Below are 18,630 nucleotides of genomic sequence, written 5' to 3'. Positions count from 1 at the left end.
GTGCTTTATTTTTTTAATTTGTATTTTATTATTTAATAGTTTTAGTTTTTATGATAGGTCGCACTTTTGAGAAACATAATTTTGAACGAGCGAGTGTGTTTTCAGATCGTGACAGGACGCCAAGACAGAACCTCGATGTGCCATATTGTGTAGAGAATCCAGCAGAGAACCTTATTACCCGAGTGAGTATCTTAAGTATAGTTTATAAAACCAAAAAGTACAAAAAATCAGGGTTCAGTATACTCTTCTTTAATGAGAACCCCATAGGCAGTTTTGTCTTTTACCTTCCATCATATGTTTAAGCATTTATTAAGTCGAGGTTGGTATAATTAGCATCACCTAACTAAAATAGTTAAGGGCTTCTACGAATACCTTTTTGTGAAAGGCCTGGCAGGAAACGTATTTGTAACGGGTATTACAGAGCACCAGCCAACCAAACATTTCCGTGCTATTGTCTCTACAACAAGATGGCGTTAAATTTGCAGACTGTTTTCCTTTTGTTGTCCTTACTTACAATAAGCTCTTCAAAACATCACTAGATGGCGTTACTTGTAAGAAATGTTGTTGTCAGATATTTCTAACTAGCATTACTATCACAGACTATTTATAACGCTAAACTTAACTCTACTTAATAGATACGTTTTTTTAATGTATGTTAAATTACTATTACAAGTTTGGAGGGAAAATCGTAGAAATCACATGTAGCTCTCTTTGTACTTTCATTGATTAGCTGCATTTTAGAGTTTTAATGCATAAAGTACAATGTATTATATTCAATATAGTTCTATAAAAGGTGCTAAAGGGAAGTGGAATGTGAGTGAAGTGCATAGGGGTTGAAAGTTTACATTGATTTTCACATGGACGCAGTCGCGGGTGTCCGCTAATTTGTTATAAATTATTACCAGATGGCTGGCTAAATGTATCGCAATGCCTTGTTGTGAAATAAAAAAAAATACTGTTGTGTCATAGTTCATCATAGTTTGCAATCGGGTTACCACTTTGCCGGTTATAATATGTTGTTACGGTTAGATGGCATTTAAATAAAAGGCGTGTTCACGTTAGGAGGTTTACTGATCGACTATCTTACATGAATCTACACTCGACAGCGAGATGCGTGTCTGTACCATATTGTTTACATTAAGACTACGTACATTTTAGTACATTCGCTAACAGTTAACTTACACGTTTAATTAATTCTAGTCTACACGCTACAATAGCATCACTAGATGGCGCTATACGTAACAGTAAGTTCGTCATAGCATCACTAGATAGCGCTATACGTAACAGTAAGTTTGTCATAGCATCACTAGATGACGTTTTACATGACAGTAAGTTCGTCATAGCATCACTAGATGGCGTTACACAGTCGTTGTTGTCCAGGTGCTGACGGCGCAGGGGCTGGGCAAGTACTGTGACCGCGAGTTCGTGGCCAGCACGGCGCGAGAGATGCAGGACGCGCTTGACCTTACGCAGGAGGAAATGGACACGTGAGGCGCTCTTACTCTTTGTGTCTTGTGTGCTAGACTCTCAGACCAATTATAGCTTGGAAAATTCGTTCGTAACACTCCCAAAGGTCCGCGCGGGCCGGGAGGGGGGTAGCAATGCCTCACGCGCATAACTTCAACCCGCGCAGTCGTTCCCCCCGTCGCCCGCATATCATGGGAGTGTCATCAACGAACTTGCCGAGCTATAATGGACTTGTATCGCACTCAAATTCACCAACAAATTCTAACAAGTAAACTCTGCATCTCATAACCCGACCCAGGATTCGAACCCGGGATTTCGTGAATTATATATATCCACTGGTTCAACGAGGCAGTACATCTTTTATCTTAGTTATCTTGAATGACTCTAATGATGAAACGTTTTTAATGTGGTACCACATTTTCAGCGCTGCCAACCAAATAATATTGCAAGAGCGAAGATATAACGGTGAAGAACCTGCCAACGTGGTAAGTCAATCACTTATCATCATCATTGTCATTAACAACCATATTCGGCTCATTGTTGAGCACGAGTCCATATCCCATAGATAATCTCATTATCAGAGGCATAATGGGATCAGGCATTAGCCTAACCACATGTAAATAATCCGTGGTATACCTGAGAATTAAGAAAATACGCACCCTGTATATTGCTAATCTAATTTCTTTTCTGTATAATGTCTGAATTTGATGCACCTCACTTCCCCGCTCGCACGATTTCACACCCGCGCAGTCTATCCCCAGCCCACCTATGCTGCGGGGCAACATACACCTATTCAGACAGTCGATCTGAAAGAGTAAGCTCCATTCGTGCGTCGGAGCTGACACACACTTTTTTTTATTTTCCAGGTCAATATATTGTCTGGGAGATACCATCCCTTCCACCAGCCACCGGTCCAGTCTCCGAGAATGAAATAACGGGTATATTTGTGTTCTGTTTTGGTTCCCAGTTCCCACCTGCACGGTTGACAACCGTGCGGGTTTGTGCCCTTTTTGGGCTTTTTTTGCGCTTCGGCTTTGAGGCAAGAGGCGGGAAGATTTTTTTGTGGAATATTTTAGGTATTTTTAGCCTTAAAAGTCAGTTTTGAGGGTGTTTTTAAATTTGCTTCAAGTGACACTAAAAATATATTAAAAATTTAGGATTGTTAGGTATGATTTTTTTTTTGAATTGAAATTTTTTAGACGACACTAGATATAAAAAAAATATATTTAAAAAGCGTATTCATAGGATTGTTAAGGCTTTTAAATTGTGTATAGTATGCTTAAAAGATTTTTTTTTTTCAAAAAATATTATAATTGTTACTCAAAACTGATGTAAGATTTTATTTTTTTAATTAGAATTAATGAGTTTTATTTGAGAGGGATGACCATTTAGCAAAATTTCCAATTTTAGTGTATAAATAAATATTTTGTGTTTTTCATGTGTTATTCAATATAATAAATTATTTAATGTATGTTGTTTTATGATTGTTTACTGTTTTATGAATAGAATGGACGACATTTTACAAGAAAAAGGAAGAATATTGCATTAAAATATATCCGTCCTTCCATGTATCTTTATTTTTTGACATTTACAGAATTAGTGTTTACTTTTTATTTTATATTATTTTTTATAAAAAATGTTAACAATTTATTTCAACTCTTATAGTTTAGTTGAATATTATTTTCTATTTATTAACTAACATAACTTTGTTATGTATAAAAAAAATAGTAATAAAAATCATTTATTGTGGTACATTTTCAAGTAAATTTAATTTATAGATTTTATAGTATAAAAATATAACGCAATTATTTCATTTACTATAATAATTATAATTATTTTTTTTGTGAATTCTGTCGCTACTTCGTATTTGCATTTTCCGCAATCTATGCTTTTATTATAAATATATAAAAAGTTATGAAAAATACTTAGGGCATTTTAGAATGTCACTATTCAATATTAATATTTTTAGAACATACTTTATAATATTACTGAAGCATGGCAAGGTGCCTTACACTGTATATTATTATGATATTTATATCTAAATGCTAACTATATACATAAATAAGAATATAATATTACACAAAAAAATGTGCCAAATATATAGTTTTTTATACGATAATCGATTTATATAATGTATACAAAATTAAGTAAATAATTAATCTTAATTAAACATGTAAAAACGAGTAGTAGGTATAAATAATGTATCTGAAAATGATTTTTAGTAATAGCATGTCACTAATTATGGAGTAAGGATTCTACATATGACCATGCTTTCAAATCTAGTTAAAAATTGTAAAATGAATAAACTCACTCATCAATGAGTTTTGGGCAGACTAAAAATATATATTGTGTGTCTAAAAAATATGATACCTCATAATATTTTTTTTTTTATATAATTCCGTAGTTCATTCGGTATTTAAATATTTCTATTTATTACTAAATCAATTCTATATCAAAGCGTGAAAAATAAAAATGTGATCGATATCCAAAAGGATCCAAGTTCGAATTCCAACTCTGGTTGCATTGCTGCATCTACTTCTTTATTTGTAACTTCGTTTGAGAGGAAAGTCATCATCACAATTCCCTCTTCTTTACAGTTTATAGTAGGGTTGACACCAAAGATTTTGTACTATTAGATATGTCACTAGCGCTTCGAAACTGAGGCGGACAAAAGTGGCCAATTGTCTTAATTTCATTTAGTAGCATTGTAAACGATGAAAGTTATTTAAACAAATAATACTTAAATATTATCTGCACAAATCGAGATGATTTGTGTGTTCAGGAAGTGTAAAAACTATATAACTATACATAAATGTATATTGTAAGTAAACACAAAATACTGTTTAATAATCTTCATAGACTAGAATATACTTTATTTCTATACAAGGAAATAGCATTATATCTAAAAATTGTGTATGTGTGCGCTGTGGAGTTGCAAAATTCGGATCGCTTTTTGCTGCGATTTTGTAGGCACATAACATATCTCTAGTAGAAAATCTTTGGTCGTCACAATATTTCAATATCTTCCATTCATTTCTATCATTTAATATGTCAGCTCATTAACTACTACTAACACGAGAAATGATTTATTCATAAACTCGTTTTCTGACTTAGTTTCTAGAAAAATAATTATTTATGTATATCCTAAAGCTATTTATATAATTATTATTGTATGAGAAATATTTATTATAATAATTAGAATTAATTCTAGTCAACTGCCACTTGCTTGTTTCCATGGTTTGTATGAATTTTTATGTATTTAGATAAAGAGTATATTTGAATGTTGTATTTTGTATGGAGTATACTAAAATTGTTATCGCCAATAAATTTTTCAAAAATAAAATGTGTTTATTCATTACAGCAGACGCCCCGCGGTTTCACCCGTGTTGTTTTCGTTCCCGTTGAGAATACGGGGATAAAAATATACCTACCTAAGTTAACTGCAATACCATACGTATAGCATGCAGGTAACGAGGAATTTTCGATTGGCAGTTGGTGGTTGGCTCAACAGAGGTCCTGGATTTTATACCCAGATTGGATCAGTTTAGGATTTTATATTTTCTCTTCAGTCGGCCTCTCATGACTGTGAAAGATGATTCGTTACCAACTTGGCGAGTCATCTTTCCCGAAGCTTTGATAAACGTTTTTAACTAGGGTATGCATACGTGCCAATTGTATATTGATCAATGAAAAATTGTACTATGGAAAACCCTTTTTTTTTGCTAAACAGGCACAATTATTTAACCTAACATATATTAAAAATAGCTTCTTCTCATTCTCACGTAATTGTGCCTACTTGAAGCAAACACAACATGCTTACATAGGGTACATAACGCAAATTATTAACTTACTTCTCCAATACAGACTCTTAATTTATTTCTCAGTGTAGGCAGTGCATTTTTTGCCTTTATGAGGTGCATGCCACTGTGCAAAAGGTGCGGATACCTGTTTCCTTGAGAAGTCCGACCATTGGGTTGGAGATCTACCTCATGGCCGTTTGCCTTCTACATTTCCCACCACGATAGCCTTGTGAACGGTGAAAGCGGTCGGACTCATCGCCGAGGGGTGGTGGTTTAATCCCCGCCCGTTGGTCTATTGGTATATAAAAACAATAGAATTTAAGATTTTATATTTTCTAAATTGACTGAGGTCTGCAGTCTAATTCACTAACTTTGACGTATGCTAGTTGACATGTACGAAATTGAGATTACAAATGTCATGCGGTGCCCAGTGACAAACCTATCATACAGTAGGTAAATGAAATTTCTCAGTTGATTTGATTTTTAGTTTAATAGGTTGATATTAAAGACCCAATTGTCGAGATAATCTCACCTGCTGGTGAGATAGCAGTTATAGGCTAACTTGTCATAGAATAAAAAAAAATTGGAATCAATTAAAAATACTTTATTGTTTTACAAAGTTAAATCCTCTTTGGAATTATACAAAGGCATCCCCGCGGCTTCGCTTCGAATTTTGTCAATGATCTCAGACCTCAGTTCATTAAAAGTGAGGTTTCTATCATCATTATTTGTATCTGTAGTTTCTTCCTTAACGTCATCCCATAGCACAGAGAAGTTCTTTCTTACTTCTGTGAAGTCAGCTTCACGTTCCGAAGTACTAGGTGAATTAGAATTATTGATCAACGGACTTTTGTTTGGTATTATAACAGGGTAAACTGTATGATTATTTGATCGATCTTTTCCTTCTTTATTCAAATCTGTATTATTTGTATCCTTAATTGTTCTAACTTGGTTGTTATCTGTATGTTCTAAGTTAAAATGCTCTTTGGTAAACCATTCGTGTAATTCCTCTTCATCTAAAGGTTTGTTTGCTCCATCTACCAATTCGTCGATTTCATTTTGCATATGTATGATTAATCTCTCTAAATCTGTGATTTGTTTGTCTATCTGTGTAGATTCTGTATGTAGAAGGTTAGGTGGAGCATCTATTGTCAATTTTCTAGTGTCTATGACTTCTTCATTAGACTGACTGTTGTACGCCAAACGAAACTTTTCCATCAGCGCATTGAGGTTTGAGCTTAAAGATTTTCTTAATGCCTCCATAGTTATAGTTTGTATCTGTGGAAATTATAACAGATTTAAATAGAATCTTTAATACATCACTCTTAAAAATAAAACTATTTTAGCTTATACGAAAATCAGTAGGTATAAATATATATTTATAACTATTCCTAGGATAAAACTCTCATATTAGTTATGATAAAACTGTCACGTAAGTATTTATGATGACTATAAATCATAGGTTTTTTTATATACCTACCTACTTACAAACTAGCCCTTGACTACAATCTCACCTGATGGTAAGTGTTAATGTAATCTAAGATGGAAGCGGGTTAGCTTGTTAGGAGTAGGATGAAAATCCACACCCCTTGCGGTTTCTACACGACATCGTACCGGAACGCTATGCGGAATCACTTGGCGATACGTCTTTGCTGGTAGAGTGGTAAATAGCCACGGGCGAAGCCTCTCACTAGATAGACCTGGACCAATTAAGAAAATCTCAATCGCCGGGGATCGAACCCAGGACCTCCGCATACATACGTACATGTGCATTTTAAGAAATTCAATATCATTTGTATCATGTTGTTGTTGTTGTGAAACCTCCATACAGAGAATTTTCTTAATTCTCTGCGTGTGTGAAATCAAGCCAATCCTCATTGGGCCAGCGTGGTGGTCTAAGGCCTAGCCCCCCCTCATTCTAAGAGAAGACTCGTGCAATAGCGGGCCGAATATGAGTTGATAATGATGATAGGTATACCGTTCCATTCTTCTCTTGCACTCTTCAATTTTAGCTCTTCTCTCCAATATCTCGCAGAGCTCAGGCTCCGGGGGTGGGGGCTCCGGCGGAGGGGGGAGGCAGCCGGGCCAGGGTATGTCGGGGTGGGCAGCTTTTAGATCTCTTATCTTGTCGCACCTGTAGAGGAAAAATGAGGAAACATTAATTTTTTTTTTATTCTTTCCAAGTTAGCCCTTGATTATAATCTCACCTGATGGTTAGTAAGATGCAATCTAAGATGGAAGCGGGCTAACTTATTAGAAAGAGGATGAAATCCACACCCCTTTCGGTTACTACACGACATCGTACTGGAACGCTAAATCGCTTGGCGGTATGTCTTTGTCGGTAGGGTGGTAACTAGCCACGGCCGAAGCCTCCCACCAGCCAGACCTGAAGCAATTAAGAAAATCTCAATCGGCCTGGCCGGGAATCGAACCCAGGACCTCCGTTTTTGTAAATCCACCGCGCACAATAATAAGTTGTTAATAAAGTCCAAATTAGAAATAGGCCAGCAGGTGAAATAGCAGTTAAAGGCTAACTTGTCATAGACTTAAAAAATTAAAAATTTGGAATTAAAAATACTTTATTGTTCTACAATTTTTCTATAAAGTTAAATCCTCTTTGGAATTATACAAAGGCATCCCCGCGGCTTCGCTTCGAATTTTGTCAATGATCTCAATCCTCAGTTCATCAAAAGATACGTTTCTCTCATCATTATTTGTATCTGTAGTTTCTTCCTCAACGTCATCCCATAGCACAGAGAAGTTCTTTCTTATTTCTGTAAAGTTAGCTTCACATTCCGAAGTACTAGGTGAATTAGAATTATTGATTAAAGGACTTATGTTTGGTATTATAACAGGGTAAACTGTATGATTATTTGATTGATCTTTTCCTGTTTTATCTAAATCTGTATTATTTGTATCCTTAATTGTTCTAACTTGGTTGTTATCTGTATGTTCTAAGTTATAATGCTCTTTGGTTAACCATTCGTGTAATTCTTTTTCATCTAAAGGTTTGTTTGCTCCGTCTACCAATTCGTCGATTTCATTTTGCATGTGTGTGATTAATCTCTCTAAATCTGTGATTTGTTTGTCTATCTGTGTAGATTCTGTATGTGGAAGTGGTGGAGCATCTATTGTCAATCTTCTAGTGTCTATGACTTCTTCATTAGACTGACTGTTGTACGCCAAACGAAACTTTTCCATCAGCGCATTGAGGTTTGAGCTTAAAGATTTTCTTAATGCCTCCATAGTTATAGTTTGTATCTGTGGAAATTATAACAGATTTAAATAGAATCTTTAATTCATCATTCTTAAAAATAAAACTATTTTAGCTTATACGAAAATCAGTAAGTATAAATATATATTTATAACTATTCCTAGGATAAAATTCTCATATTAGTTATGATAAAACTGTCACGTAAGTATTTATGATGACTATAAATCATAGGTTTTTTTATATACCTACCTACTTACAAACTAGCCCTTGACTACAATCTCACCTGATGGTAAGTGTTAATGGAATCTAAGATGGAAGCGGGTTAGCTTGTTAGGAGTAGGATGAAAATCCACACCCCTTTCGGTTTCTACACGACATCGTACCAGAACGCTAAGCGGAATCACTTGGCGGTACGTCTTTGCTGGTAGGGTGGTAACTAGCCACGGGCGAAGCCTCTCACTAGATAGACCTGGACCAATTAAGAAAATCTCAATCGCCGGGGATCGAACCCAGGATCTCTGCATACATACGTACATGTGCATTTTAAGAAATGAAATATCATTTGTATCATGTTGTTGTTTTTGTGAAACCTCCATACAGAGAATTTTCTTAATTCTCTGCGTGTGTGAAGTCAAGCCAATCCGCATTAGGCCAGCGTGGTGGTCTAAGGCCTAACCCCCCCCCTCATTCTAAATGAAGACTCGTGCAATAGCGGGCCGAATATGGGTTGATGATGATAATGGTGATAGGTATACCGTTCCATTCTTCTCTTGCACTCTTCAATTCTAGCTCTTCTCTCCAATATCTCGCAGAGCTCAGGCTCCGGGGGTGGGGGCTCCGGCGGAGGGGGCAGGCAGCCGGGCCAGGGTATGTCGGGGTGGGCAGCTTTCAGATCTCTTATCTTGTCGCACCTATGGAGGAAAAATGAGGAAACATTCATTTTTTTTATTCTTTACAAGTTTGCTCTTGACTACAATCTCACCTGATGGTCAGTAAGATGCAATCTAAGATGGAAGCGGGCTAACTTATTAGAAAGAGGATGAAAATCCACACCCCTTTTCGGTTTCTACACGGCATCGTACCGGAACGCTAAATCGCTTAGCGGTACGTCTTTGTCAGTAAGGTGGTAACTAGCCACGGCCGAAGCCTCTAGCCAGACCTGAAGCAAGTAAGAAAATCTCAATCGGCCTAGCCGGGAATCGAACCCAGGACCTCCGTTTTTGTAAATCCACCGCGCATACCACTGCGCCACAGAGGCCGTCAAAATCATTATCAGCATATTTGAAACCTCAATAGGTCAACGGCACAGATTAAACAGACAGTGCGCACGGAACACGACGGTGTCGTAGCCGCTCCAAATACAAAATACGAATACGAAGACATTCTCGAGTCAGTATGACACGAAGCGTCGCATCAGTAATTTTCAATGTTATTCAAGAAAAATGGCGTCTTATGTTTTTAAATATTTTAAGAACTATTCACAAAAACTAAAGAAACAAGACGAAGTATGTTTTATTGGTAATTATTATGAAAAAACTTTGTAGATGCGGATGTCAAGGAGACATGTGAAGTTTGGAGTTTTTTTTCATGTCTTTCACCGGCTTAACACGCTGCTTGTAAAGACTCATTCTGAATTTATTCTTTATTATGTGCTCAACGGTAAAGCATAATTTATTAACCGAAAGAGTGGATTTCATCCTACTCGTAACAAGTTACCCCGTTTCCGACTTAGATTGCATCATCACTTACCATCAGGTGAGGTTCTAGTCAAGGGCAAACTTGTAGAGAAAAAAAAAGTTGCACCTAGCTTGCCCAGTCTCCTCTCTCTCCACGACGCAGACGACAGGCTCTTTAGTCAACTTGACGGGTAAGTTCTTTATCTTCTCTTTGCACAATCCGTGGCACGACGGCGGGGGAGGAGGGGGCTCGATGGGTACTGGCGGGCATATCTATGAAAATAAAATATATTTTTAGGGTCATCATTACCAGTATATTTTAATGGCCCACACCCAGGTGCCAAATACCCAGGATATGGAGCTGAGATCCGCCAGGCTGCTTCAATACGGTTTAACGGGCTTAGGGTAAACTATCAGATTTTGATAATAATGCCAGGGACCGACGGCTAAACAAGCTCTCCAAGGCATAGGGGTATATAGCTTGGCAAGTTAGTTGATGACACACCCATGATATGCGGGCGACGGGGTAGGGGGGGATCGGTTCAGTAGATCCATAGATTACCTTACAACATCACAAACTTTACCTCTTTATAATATTAGTATAGATAAATACTAAACTGACCCAAGCTAGAAATCAAACCCAGGACCTCTGTTCAGAATTACCACTACTATTCTTGGTTGCCATTTGTGACGTACATCTACGGAACCTCTGCGCGTGGCCCAACAAGTCCTTGGTCAATGATGTTAGAAGAAAAAAGAGGTAGATACTAGATAGGTAACATAATCCACATTCGATGTTGACATTTAAAAATTATTTTAACGGTGTCAAGGCGCAATGACAGTGCGGCGGCTGAGCTCAGGTTTGCTAATTAGCATAGTTTTAACGTGCCACTTGAGGTTCGTATATAACCTATCTACATCTTTTATCTTCTAACATCATTGCCCTTGCATGTTTTTTTTAGGTATTTGGCTGGTGGGAGGCTTCGGCCGTGGCTAGTTACCACCCTACAGACAAAGACGTACCGCCAAGAGATTTAGCGTTCCGGTACGATGTCGTGTAGAAACCGAAAGAAGTGTGGATTATCATCCACCTCCTAACAAGTTAGCCCATTTCCATCTTAGACTGCATCATCACTTACCATCAGGTGAGATTGTAGTCAAGGGCTAACTTGTAAAGAATAATAAAAAAAAAAATATTCTCAGTGACGTTACCTTGATACCAGCTTTGATCTTCTGCCGAATCCTCTGCTCTTTGCACGGATCAGGCGGAGGAGGTTCAGGAAGTGGCTCTTCTGTGCATTTCTTTGTATTCATTTCTTAGAACATTATAGCGAAAGATAGATAGCAAAGAAGATAATGCCAGAGTTCAGAGGAGACATGCTGCTAGAATAGAAAATCCATTACGAAAAAAATTACCAGAGATTATTTTTTAATTCCATTTTCAGTAGTTGATAATTATAATTCACTTCTTCTTTTCTGTCCTGGAGAAGATTTGAATTCAATTATATTTGAAATGTGACATGATTGTTTGTGCTATCTTAAATGTCACTTTAAATATTAAGAAAAGTTTAACTAAAGAGTTTATCTCTGTGTAGGTTAGACAAATTGACCTATTTCATGGAATACCAGTTTTGTGTTACAATATGGTCAACTTTTTTATTTACGAAAATTCTTGATTCTGATAGCTGAGTTACCAGGAAATGAAAATTTCTGAGCGTCGGAACTGTGTATAATGTACCACGTAATTCGTAGAAAATTGTGGCTTTTAAGTTGTTAATTAAGCAACAGTAAAATCTATTTTTCACAATTAAACCAAGGGTTGCTTGGTAGAGATCGCTTAGTTTAAAATTAGTTTGTTTATTTTGTATATTTTGTTCAGATAGGTAAATAAACCCAAAAAATTAATTTATCATATTGAATTTATGTTTTCTTTGTACGTATATATCATCTAAAAATAGTAAAACCATAGATTTATGAGTCGGTACAAGTACCTAATAATTCTATGAGTAAAACAAATTTTAAAGACACTATAATTATTGATCATGGAAATAAAGGTTACAGTTAAGTGTAACCTCATATTTATGAGAAGAGCTTGAAAAACTTATTTAAATCAAGATCTTTAACATAAAATTTAAGCTGATGACACTCATAAATATGTTAAATAATAAATATTTCTAGATGTAACAATTTCATAAAAAAGACACTTCAAACCATGTAATCATTCATATAATTTTTAATAAAAATTGTAAGCACTGTATGTATTTTTTGGTAATCTAGGAATATTATTGTTCATAGCATTTATAACATTTATCGAATATTTCATCCGTTTCTTGCTCGTTATTGTCGCTTTCATCTTCAGATTTTTCACTGCTTTCAACAAATATTGAGTAAAATTTACTTTTTATCATTGAGAATACACTTGCATTGTTATTTTCTTCGTTAGCTACGTTTGTTGCGGAAGCTTTCCGTGGTCGTATGTTCGGGGTATCTTCTGGCGAGCTTTTATCTATCCTCGAGTTTATAATATCTGTTATACTCATTCCCTTTACAGAAGATAGTGTGCTATCTGCAGCTTCTTTTACTGTTGATACAGCACTAGATGCTGTGGATGATATTGCAGATGCCACTTCCTTAACAGCCCATACAGCTGGTTCAATAATATTCCCCAAGCTATTGCTATCCTTGACGCCTTGAACACTATCTGTTTTACTTTCTGTTATAAATGTGTCCCCTAATAAACTGTTCAATTTAGTTTCACTGTTTTCTTCACTTTTGTAGTCTTCTTTACTTTTAAATTTGTTAGTGAATATACTTGTTATATTCATGAAACTGTATTTACTACATACTTCAGTGTCCTCTTTACTTTCAAGTGTATTTAACTCACTTTTAATGTCGGTTAAACTACTTGTTTTAGTAGTATCATTACCATCGGTTTGTTTACCTTTGAATACGTTAGGTAGCATATTTGCTATGTAAATTTGGCTTTTATTTTCACATTCTTTTGTTTTTGTACCCCTATCTTGTACTGAATCTTTAGAACTGCTGTTTGTAAGCATGCTGGCGGTCGCTCTCGTTTTACTTACAACAATATCGACTATACTCTTAACACCACTTTTAATATTATTCACAATATCAGATTCGAGTATACTGCCATATCTGTTGTCTTTAACACTTTCCTCACTTTTAGGTTTTCTCATTTCATAGTATGTAGGTTTTTCTGAGCCACATTTTGGTGATCTGATGCCAATAGTCTTTTCGCATTTATCTAGACAGGATGCACTGGCTTTCTTTGCTATTGATATAGTGGTACTTAAGCATGTTGATAGATAATCCTTTGATGTTTCTAGATCTTTATATTCTGGGCATCTAGAAGGTGTTTCACATTGGGTTGCTTCTTTCTGACATTCCTTTTTTATGTTTGTTGGTAGAGATGGTGAACACGGTCTTTTCTTTCCATCTTTTTTGATACTAGAATTTGAAGGGTTTTCAAAAGTTTTCATTTCATCTGGGCACATAGTATTATCAGACGATGGACTTTTGGAAGTCTGTTGGCTAGAACTGTTTGGTAAGGATTTTTTAAATGGAATTTCTTTATGATTAGGATATTTTGGACAGGCTGATGTATGAGCTTTGCAGAAAGGTTGAATAACTTCTCTGCAATATTTATATCTATTGTGGGTTGGTTTCCCAAAAATTGAGCCTTCTGGACTTATTATAACTTCTTCAGTGAAAGTTTCTTTGACAATGCTAACAGAATCGTCTTGTGGATCTTTAACAAGTTGACAAAACTCAAACACTTTTATATTATCATCTTTAGGTGTCGTGTCTACACTCTTAGGACAAGGTATCGATTTTGATTGAACGGTAGGCATTAAATTAACGCTAGTCCTACTTGTTTGTGTTTCCTTATCTTGTATAGTTGAATCAGACCCCGGTAATGGATCATAGATGTTTGAATTTGAAGCCTTTGGAGTCATATTATCATTATGGGGCTAGGTTTTTGAAAAAATACATGTTTAAACTTCTGTTTTACATCTTTTTGGTTCAGCTATTTTATTTTTCAATTTTGAAAATAATTTATCTAAAATATTACAATCACTGACACTAAAATAATTGACAGTGTGTTGACATATTTTTTTCTTGCGTCAAGGCATTTATTTTGAACAAGGTTTATTTGAGCAAGTGAGAATTAATTATTAAATTATAGTGACCTCTTTTTGGGGTTCCGTAGTCTAATCTCTATAGTTTCACCAAGTCCGTCTGTCTGTTTGCGGTTTAACGCAAATTCATTATTACTAAAAAGCTGTAATTTAGCATCAGTGTGTACATTAAAAATTTCGACAAAATCGTAAAATAAAATTATGAAAATAGTGGGTATAATTTTTTTTTACTCTAAGAGTGGGGTATTATATCTCATAGTATGTTTTCAAGTGACCCCCTACTTCCCTCTACCCCTTGCCCCCTCTACCTTCTAAAAGGTTGTTTATGGCTACATGAAATAAAACATAGAAGTAGGCACACAATTGGCCGGTTATTCACTCTACATGGACCCGACGCACGGTGAATTTATGATATGCTAAAATATTCCCTTTTTCTCTGTCTGTCTATAAGTCAAAACTCCTTATCCCAAAAACACTTGAAGGTATCGAGTTAAAATTAACACAATATACTCAGGTATGATTACGAAAAGCTTGCAAAAATAAAAATCCTTTTTAAAAACTCATATGCCTTTATTTCGTACTGGTGCGTTTTGCCTTACAAATATACTTAGTACAAATAAAATGAAACTATTACATTGTATACTTATTAATATGTTGTGAACAGTATCACTTACATCGATATGCTTTCGGGGTCAAAAGCAAAATAAAATAAAGTAAAGGTCTCCGCCCACTATACCATAGCTGTTATGAAAAGTAAACCCAACATTTATGTAGGTACTAAAATTAATTTTATCTATAATAATAATAATAATAATAATCGTTTATTCTCTATAAAACCGTAAACATAATAGCTATGAATGAACTTAGGATGTCATTAAGTCTCTTTAAAGAAAACAGGTTCCTAATTCTTTATTTTTGTCATTATTTCTTAAAAAGGTTCAAACTAATAACTTGTTGAATGAAAAACATTACAAGGTCAGGAATTAATAATGTATGAATTTAGAAAATTTGACGGCAAAGTTGAATTTCTCATTTACACGTTATTTTTTTTGTAAAAACAATTGAATAGTCACTTTTCAGTGTGAGTTATTCACTTTTTAGATATTGCACATCCAATGTGTATTTGTGCTGAGGCGCCATTTTAAATTAATTTACATACAAATCTATACTCCAACAAATAGAAATTATTTTAATTATTCATTTTTATTTATTAAATACTTTTTTTAAGTTTTGTCAGAAAATCAAGATTCAATACAAATTTAAAGTGTAATTCTGATATTTTCTTTGAGAAAAAATATATAAATACCCTAATATTTAGTCGCTATAATACTTAGTTTTGTTAGAAGAACTTAACTTTGAACGATGTTATAGATATCTTTGTAACAGAAAATAGACCTTTGCTGTTTTTATATAAGTTCTTTGCTTAAACATGTCTATATTTTTCAATCATCAAGATCAAAAAAAGTTTTGACGTAAATCTAAAATATTTTCTAAAAACTCGTAATAGAATAGTGAGCGAAAACCTTTGAAGTTAAATAAATAGGAAACATAAAAATAGGTATAATGTCATCAATAGTTAAATGAGATATTTTACTGTGAACTTTTTCTTTTTCAATCAGCAGGAAGATAGATTGACATAATTCGAAGAGCAGATGGACGTTGGGGTCTCAAGATGCTGAAAAGCTTAGTATTGGTCGACCCCCACCAGGTGGAGTAACGACATCTAGCGAGTCGCAGGGATTCGCTGGATGCAGGCGGCTCAGTATCGTGATGTTTGGAAGTCCCTACAAAAGGCCTGTCTTGTAGTGGACGTCCATCGACTGATATGATGGTGATGAGTAGATTGAAAAGCTGGCTACTTACTGCGATCACATCTTATGTGAAGTGATGATGCAGTCTAATATGGAAGCGGGTTTACTTGGAAGAAGCACGTCTATACTACGCGGAATCGTACCGGAACGTTAAAATCGTTTGGCGGTATGTCTTTGCCGGTTGTGTGGTGACTAGCCACGGCCGAATGCCTATCACCAGACCAGAGACTGGTCGACGTTGGAAATCGAACCCAGTACCTGTCTGTCGAGAACCACAACTAACTGTACCAGAGATCATCAGAAATCATTTAATTTGATTTGGTTGCAAATACTTTTTCCTATGTAAACATATATAAAAGAGGTATTAAATTTGATTTTTTATGAAATAACGTCAGAAAAAGTCCACAATTTCTTTGGCGACACAATTAATATTGCTTCACATAAAAATAATCTAGAAAGAAAAAAAAATCGCATGTAAAGACATCACTACAAGTCTTTGGCATACCTCTAAACTGTATGTTATTGCAAAAAATCTCATATATTACCATAATATACATAATATATTATTAAAAAAAATATGCTATCGGATACAGAAAAAAAAACTGTTAAACACTAAGGCGATATTTACAAAAAATAATAAAATAAAACAAAATGGACGGAAACGATAAGATTTTCAAAAATACAATTTTACAAACTAAAAACAAATTTCTACACATTACATTTGAACATATAATTCATTCGACATCACCCATCAGTGAACATTTATTTACATTCACCGTTACACTGTACTAGCGATTAAATACTAATTATAAAAAGTAAAAAAAGGAAAAAAAACAGGAAATAATCTCATTGTAATTTCAAAAAAAAAACATCTAATTCTTTAAGTACTTTGTATATATTAACTTTGTTCACAAGCATCGTTCAATGCATTTCATATAAATACATAATTATAATATGTACTAAATTACAACAATATAAAAAATAAATTAACTTATACGAACAGTAACAGCAATAAAGGGGCGTTAAAATAACGACATTGTGCTAAGACAGCTTAAAACAGTTAAATAAATGAAATTTCAATATAATATCTTACATAAAAAATATTCACTATTTTTGAGGTAAAGAAAATAAAGATCCTTAAATCTAATTCTGACATTAAATGAAATATAATAATTATAATCGATACAATTTTATTTACAGCTTACATTTAAAACGAAGAATTATCAATACTTTGGCTCTCTCATTAAATTTTATTTTATTTAAAAATAATGAGTATAAAATGAATTGCTTGGACAATAATTAATAAATGTAAAATCGAGAAAGCGAAAGAAAAGCGATACTGACCTCGAAAATAAACATTTTATAGATAATAAAAATTGTACATATTAATTTTATTAATTTATCTACATTTATATTGAGATTTTCTAAAGGAATGATAACGTTTAACTGAAATCCTCACAGTTTCACAAGTGTCTCTTTTATCACTTTTGTTCGTTGTGGCACGCCGACAGCTACTGCTCGCACGGCGCCCGTTGATATCTGCAATTAAAATACATTTAAAGTTACATATTAACAGAATTTCATTTATATGTAGAATGAAAGTTAATGTACATGTAAAAGGTACATTTAGTTTTAATAATTTAATTTAAATCTAGAGAATAAGATATATTTTGGTAATACATATTAGATGTTACATTTAAATAATTTCTGCGATTGAAATACATTTAATGTTATGTATTTTAACAGAATTTCATTTAAATGTAGAATGAAAGTTAATGTTATGGTAACACATGAACATGTAAAAGTTATATTTAGTAGACTAATTAAATTAAAATTTTTAAGAAAAAAATATGTATGAAAATGTATTTAAACAAATCGATATGGTATATATTCATTTCCATTCGAATATATTCTAAAATATTTTACAAAAGAAGTTTAAGCAAGTTCATCTAACGCAAACGCAAATACAGAAGCGATTGGTTTGGGAAATGCAAAACATTGGTAGTTAGTGTTTTGATATTTAACCATTATATAAAATTTGATCCTATGATTATTGAGACAAATAGTTTTTTCCAACTGAATGTTTAATTTATCTTTATAGAAGGAAAATGTCCTAAACGTATCCAAATGAAACCGCAGGGAAAAGCAAGGCTTACAAAATATACCCCAAATATCCTAATATGCTATAAAATTGAGACGCAGAATACCTGAATCCCTCCCTTTCAACCGTATTGAATCCATTCAGAGCCCCTAACTTTGGAAAACTTTAAAAGCAGAGGAATCACTTAAATTTAATGCCCTATAAGTTACTCCGAATCCCGAGGGGGTAGGAGCCCTTTGTTCGCTCCTTAGGGATGAGGGACAAATCGGCGACTGTGCGAAAGAATTGTCCTTTTGGAATCACGAGAGAATCAGCCGGATTTTTTGTTTTTTGATTGCATAATATTTTGTTTTATTTGTCAACAGTTCTTATACTTCGGGTTAAGCTTATAATAGCTTATA

At 34.4% G+C, this 18,630-nt stretch overlaps 2 protein-coding genes across 5 annotated transcripts in view; one reads left to right on the top strand and one right to left on the bottom strand.

The window, feature by feature from the left end:
• The window catches only part of LOC112056463 (voltage-dependent calcium channel type D subunit alpha-1-like), a 48,619-nt gene extending 45,977 nt beyond the window's left edge, over window positions 1-2,642 (top strand). For 2 of the 3 annotated variants that reach the window (XM_052889283.1, XM_052889282.1), the window contains 4 exons: window positions 106-182; window positions 1,381-1,487; window positions 1,892-1,952; window positions 2,334-2,642. In XM_052889283.1, the coding sequence (XP_052745243.1) occupies window positions 106-182; window positions 1,381-1,487; window positions 1,892-1,952; window positions 2,334-2,402 (314 nt within the window). In that variant the 3' untranslated portion in view covers window positions 2,403-2,642. Of the gene's footprint in view, window positions 1-105; window positions 183-1,380; window positions 1,488-1,891; window positions 1,953-2,333 lie in introns of those variants that run through there. The other variant, XR_008252119.1, reaches the window with a different exon arrangement.
• Window positions 2,643-14,866: 12,224 nt separating this feature from the next.
• The window catches only part of LOC112056518 (paired box protein Pax-5), a 127,310-nt gene continuing 123,546 nt past the window's right edge, over window positions 14,867-18,630 (bottom strand). For both annotated transcript variants that reach the window (XM_052889288.1, XM_052889289.1), the window contains exon 12: window positions 14,867-17,667. In XM_052889288.1, the coding sequence (XP_052745248.1) occupies window position 17,667 (1 nt within the window). In that variant the 3' untranslated portion in view covers window positions 14,867-17,666. The remainder of the gene's footprint in view (window positions 17,668-18,630) is intronic.

The sequence above is a fragment of the Bicyclus anynana genome, chromosome 25 (assembly GCF_947172395.1).
Source record: "Bicyclus anynana chromosome 25, ilBicAnyn1.1, whole genome shotgun sequence".
Classification (NCBI taxonomy): Eukaryota; Metazoa; Arthropoda; class Insecta; order Lepidoptera; family Nymphalidae; genus Bicyclus; species Bicyclus anynana.
Note: the sequence above shows the minus strand (reverse complement) of the source record. Positions and strands in the feature narration are given on the sequence as shown.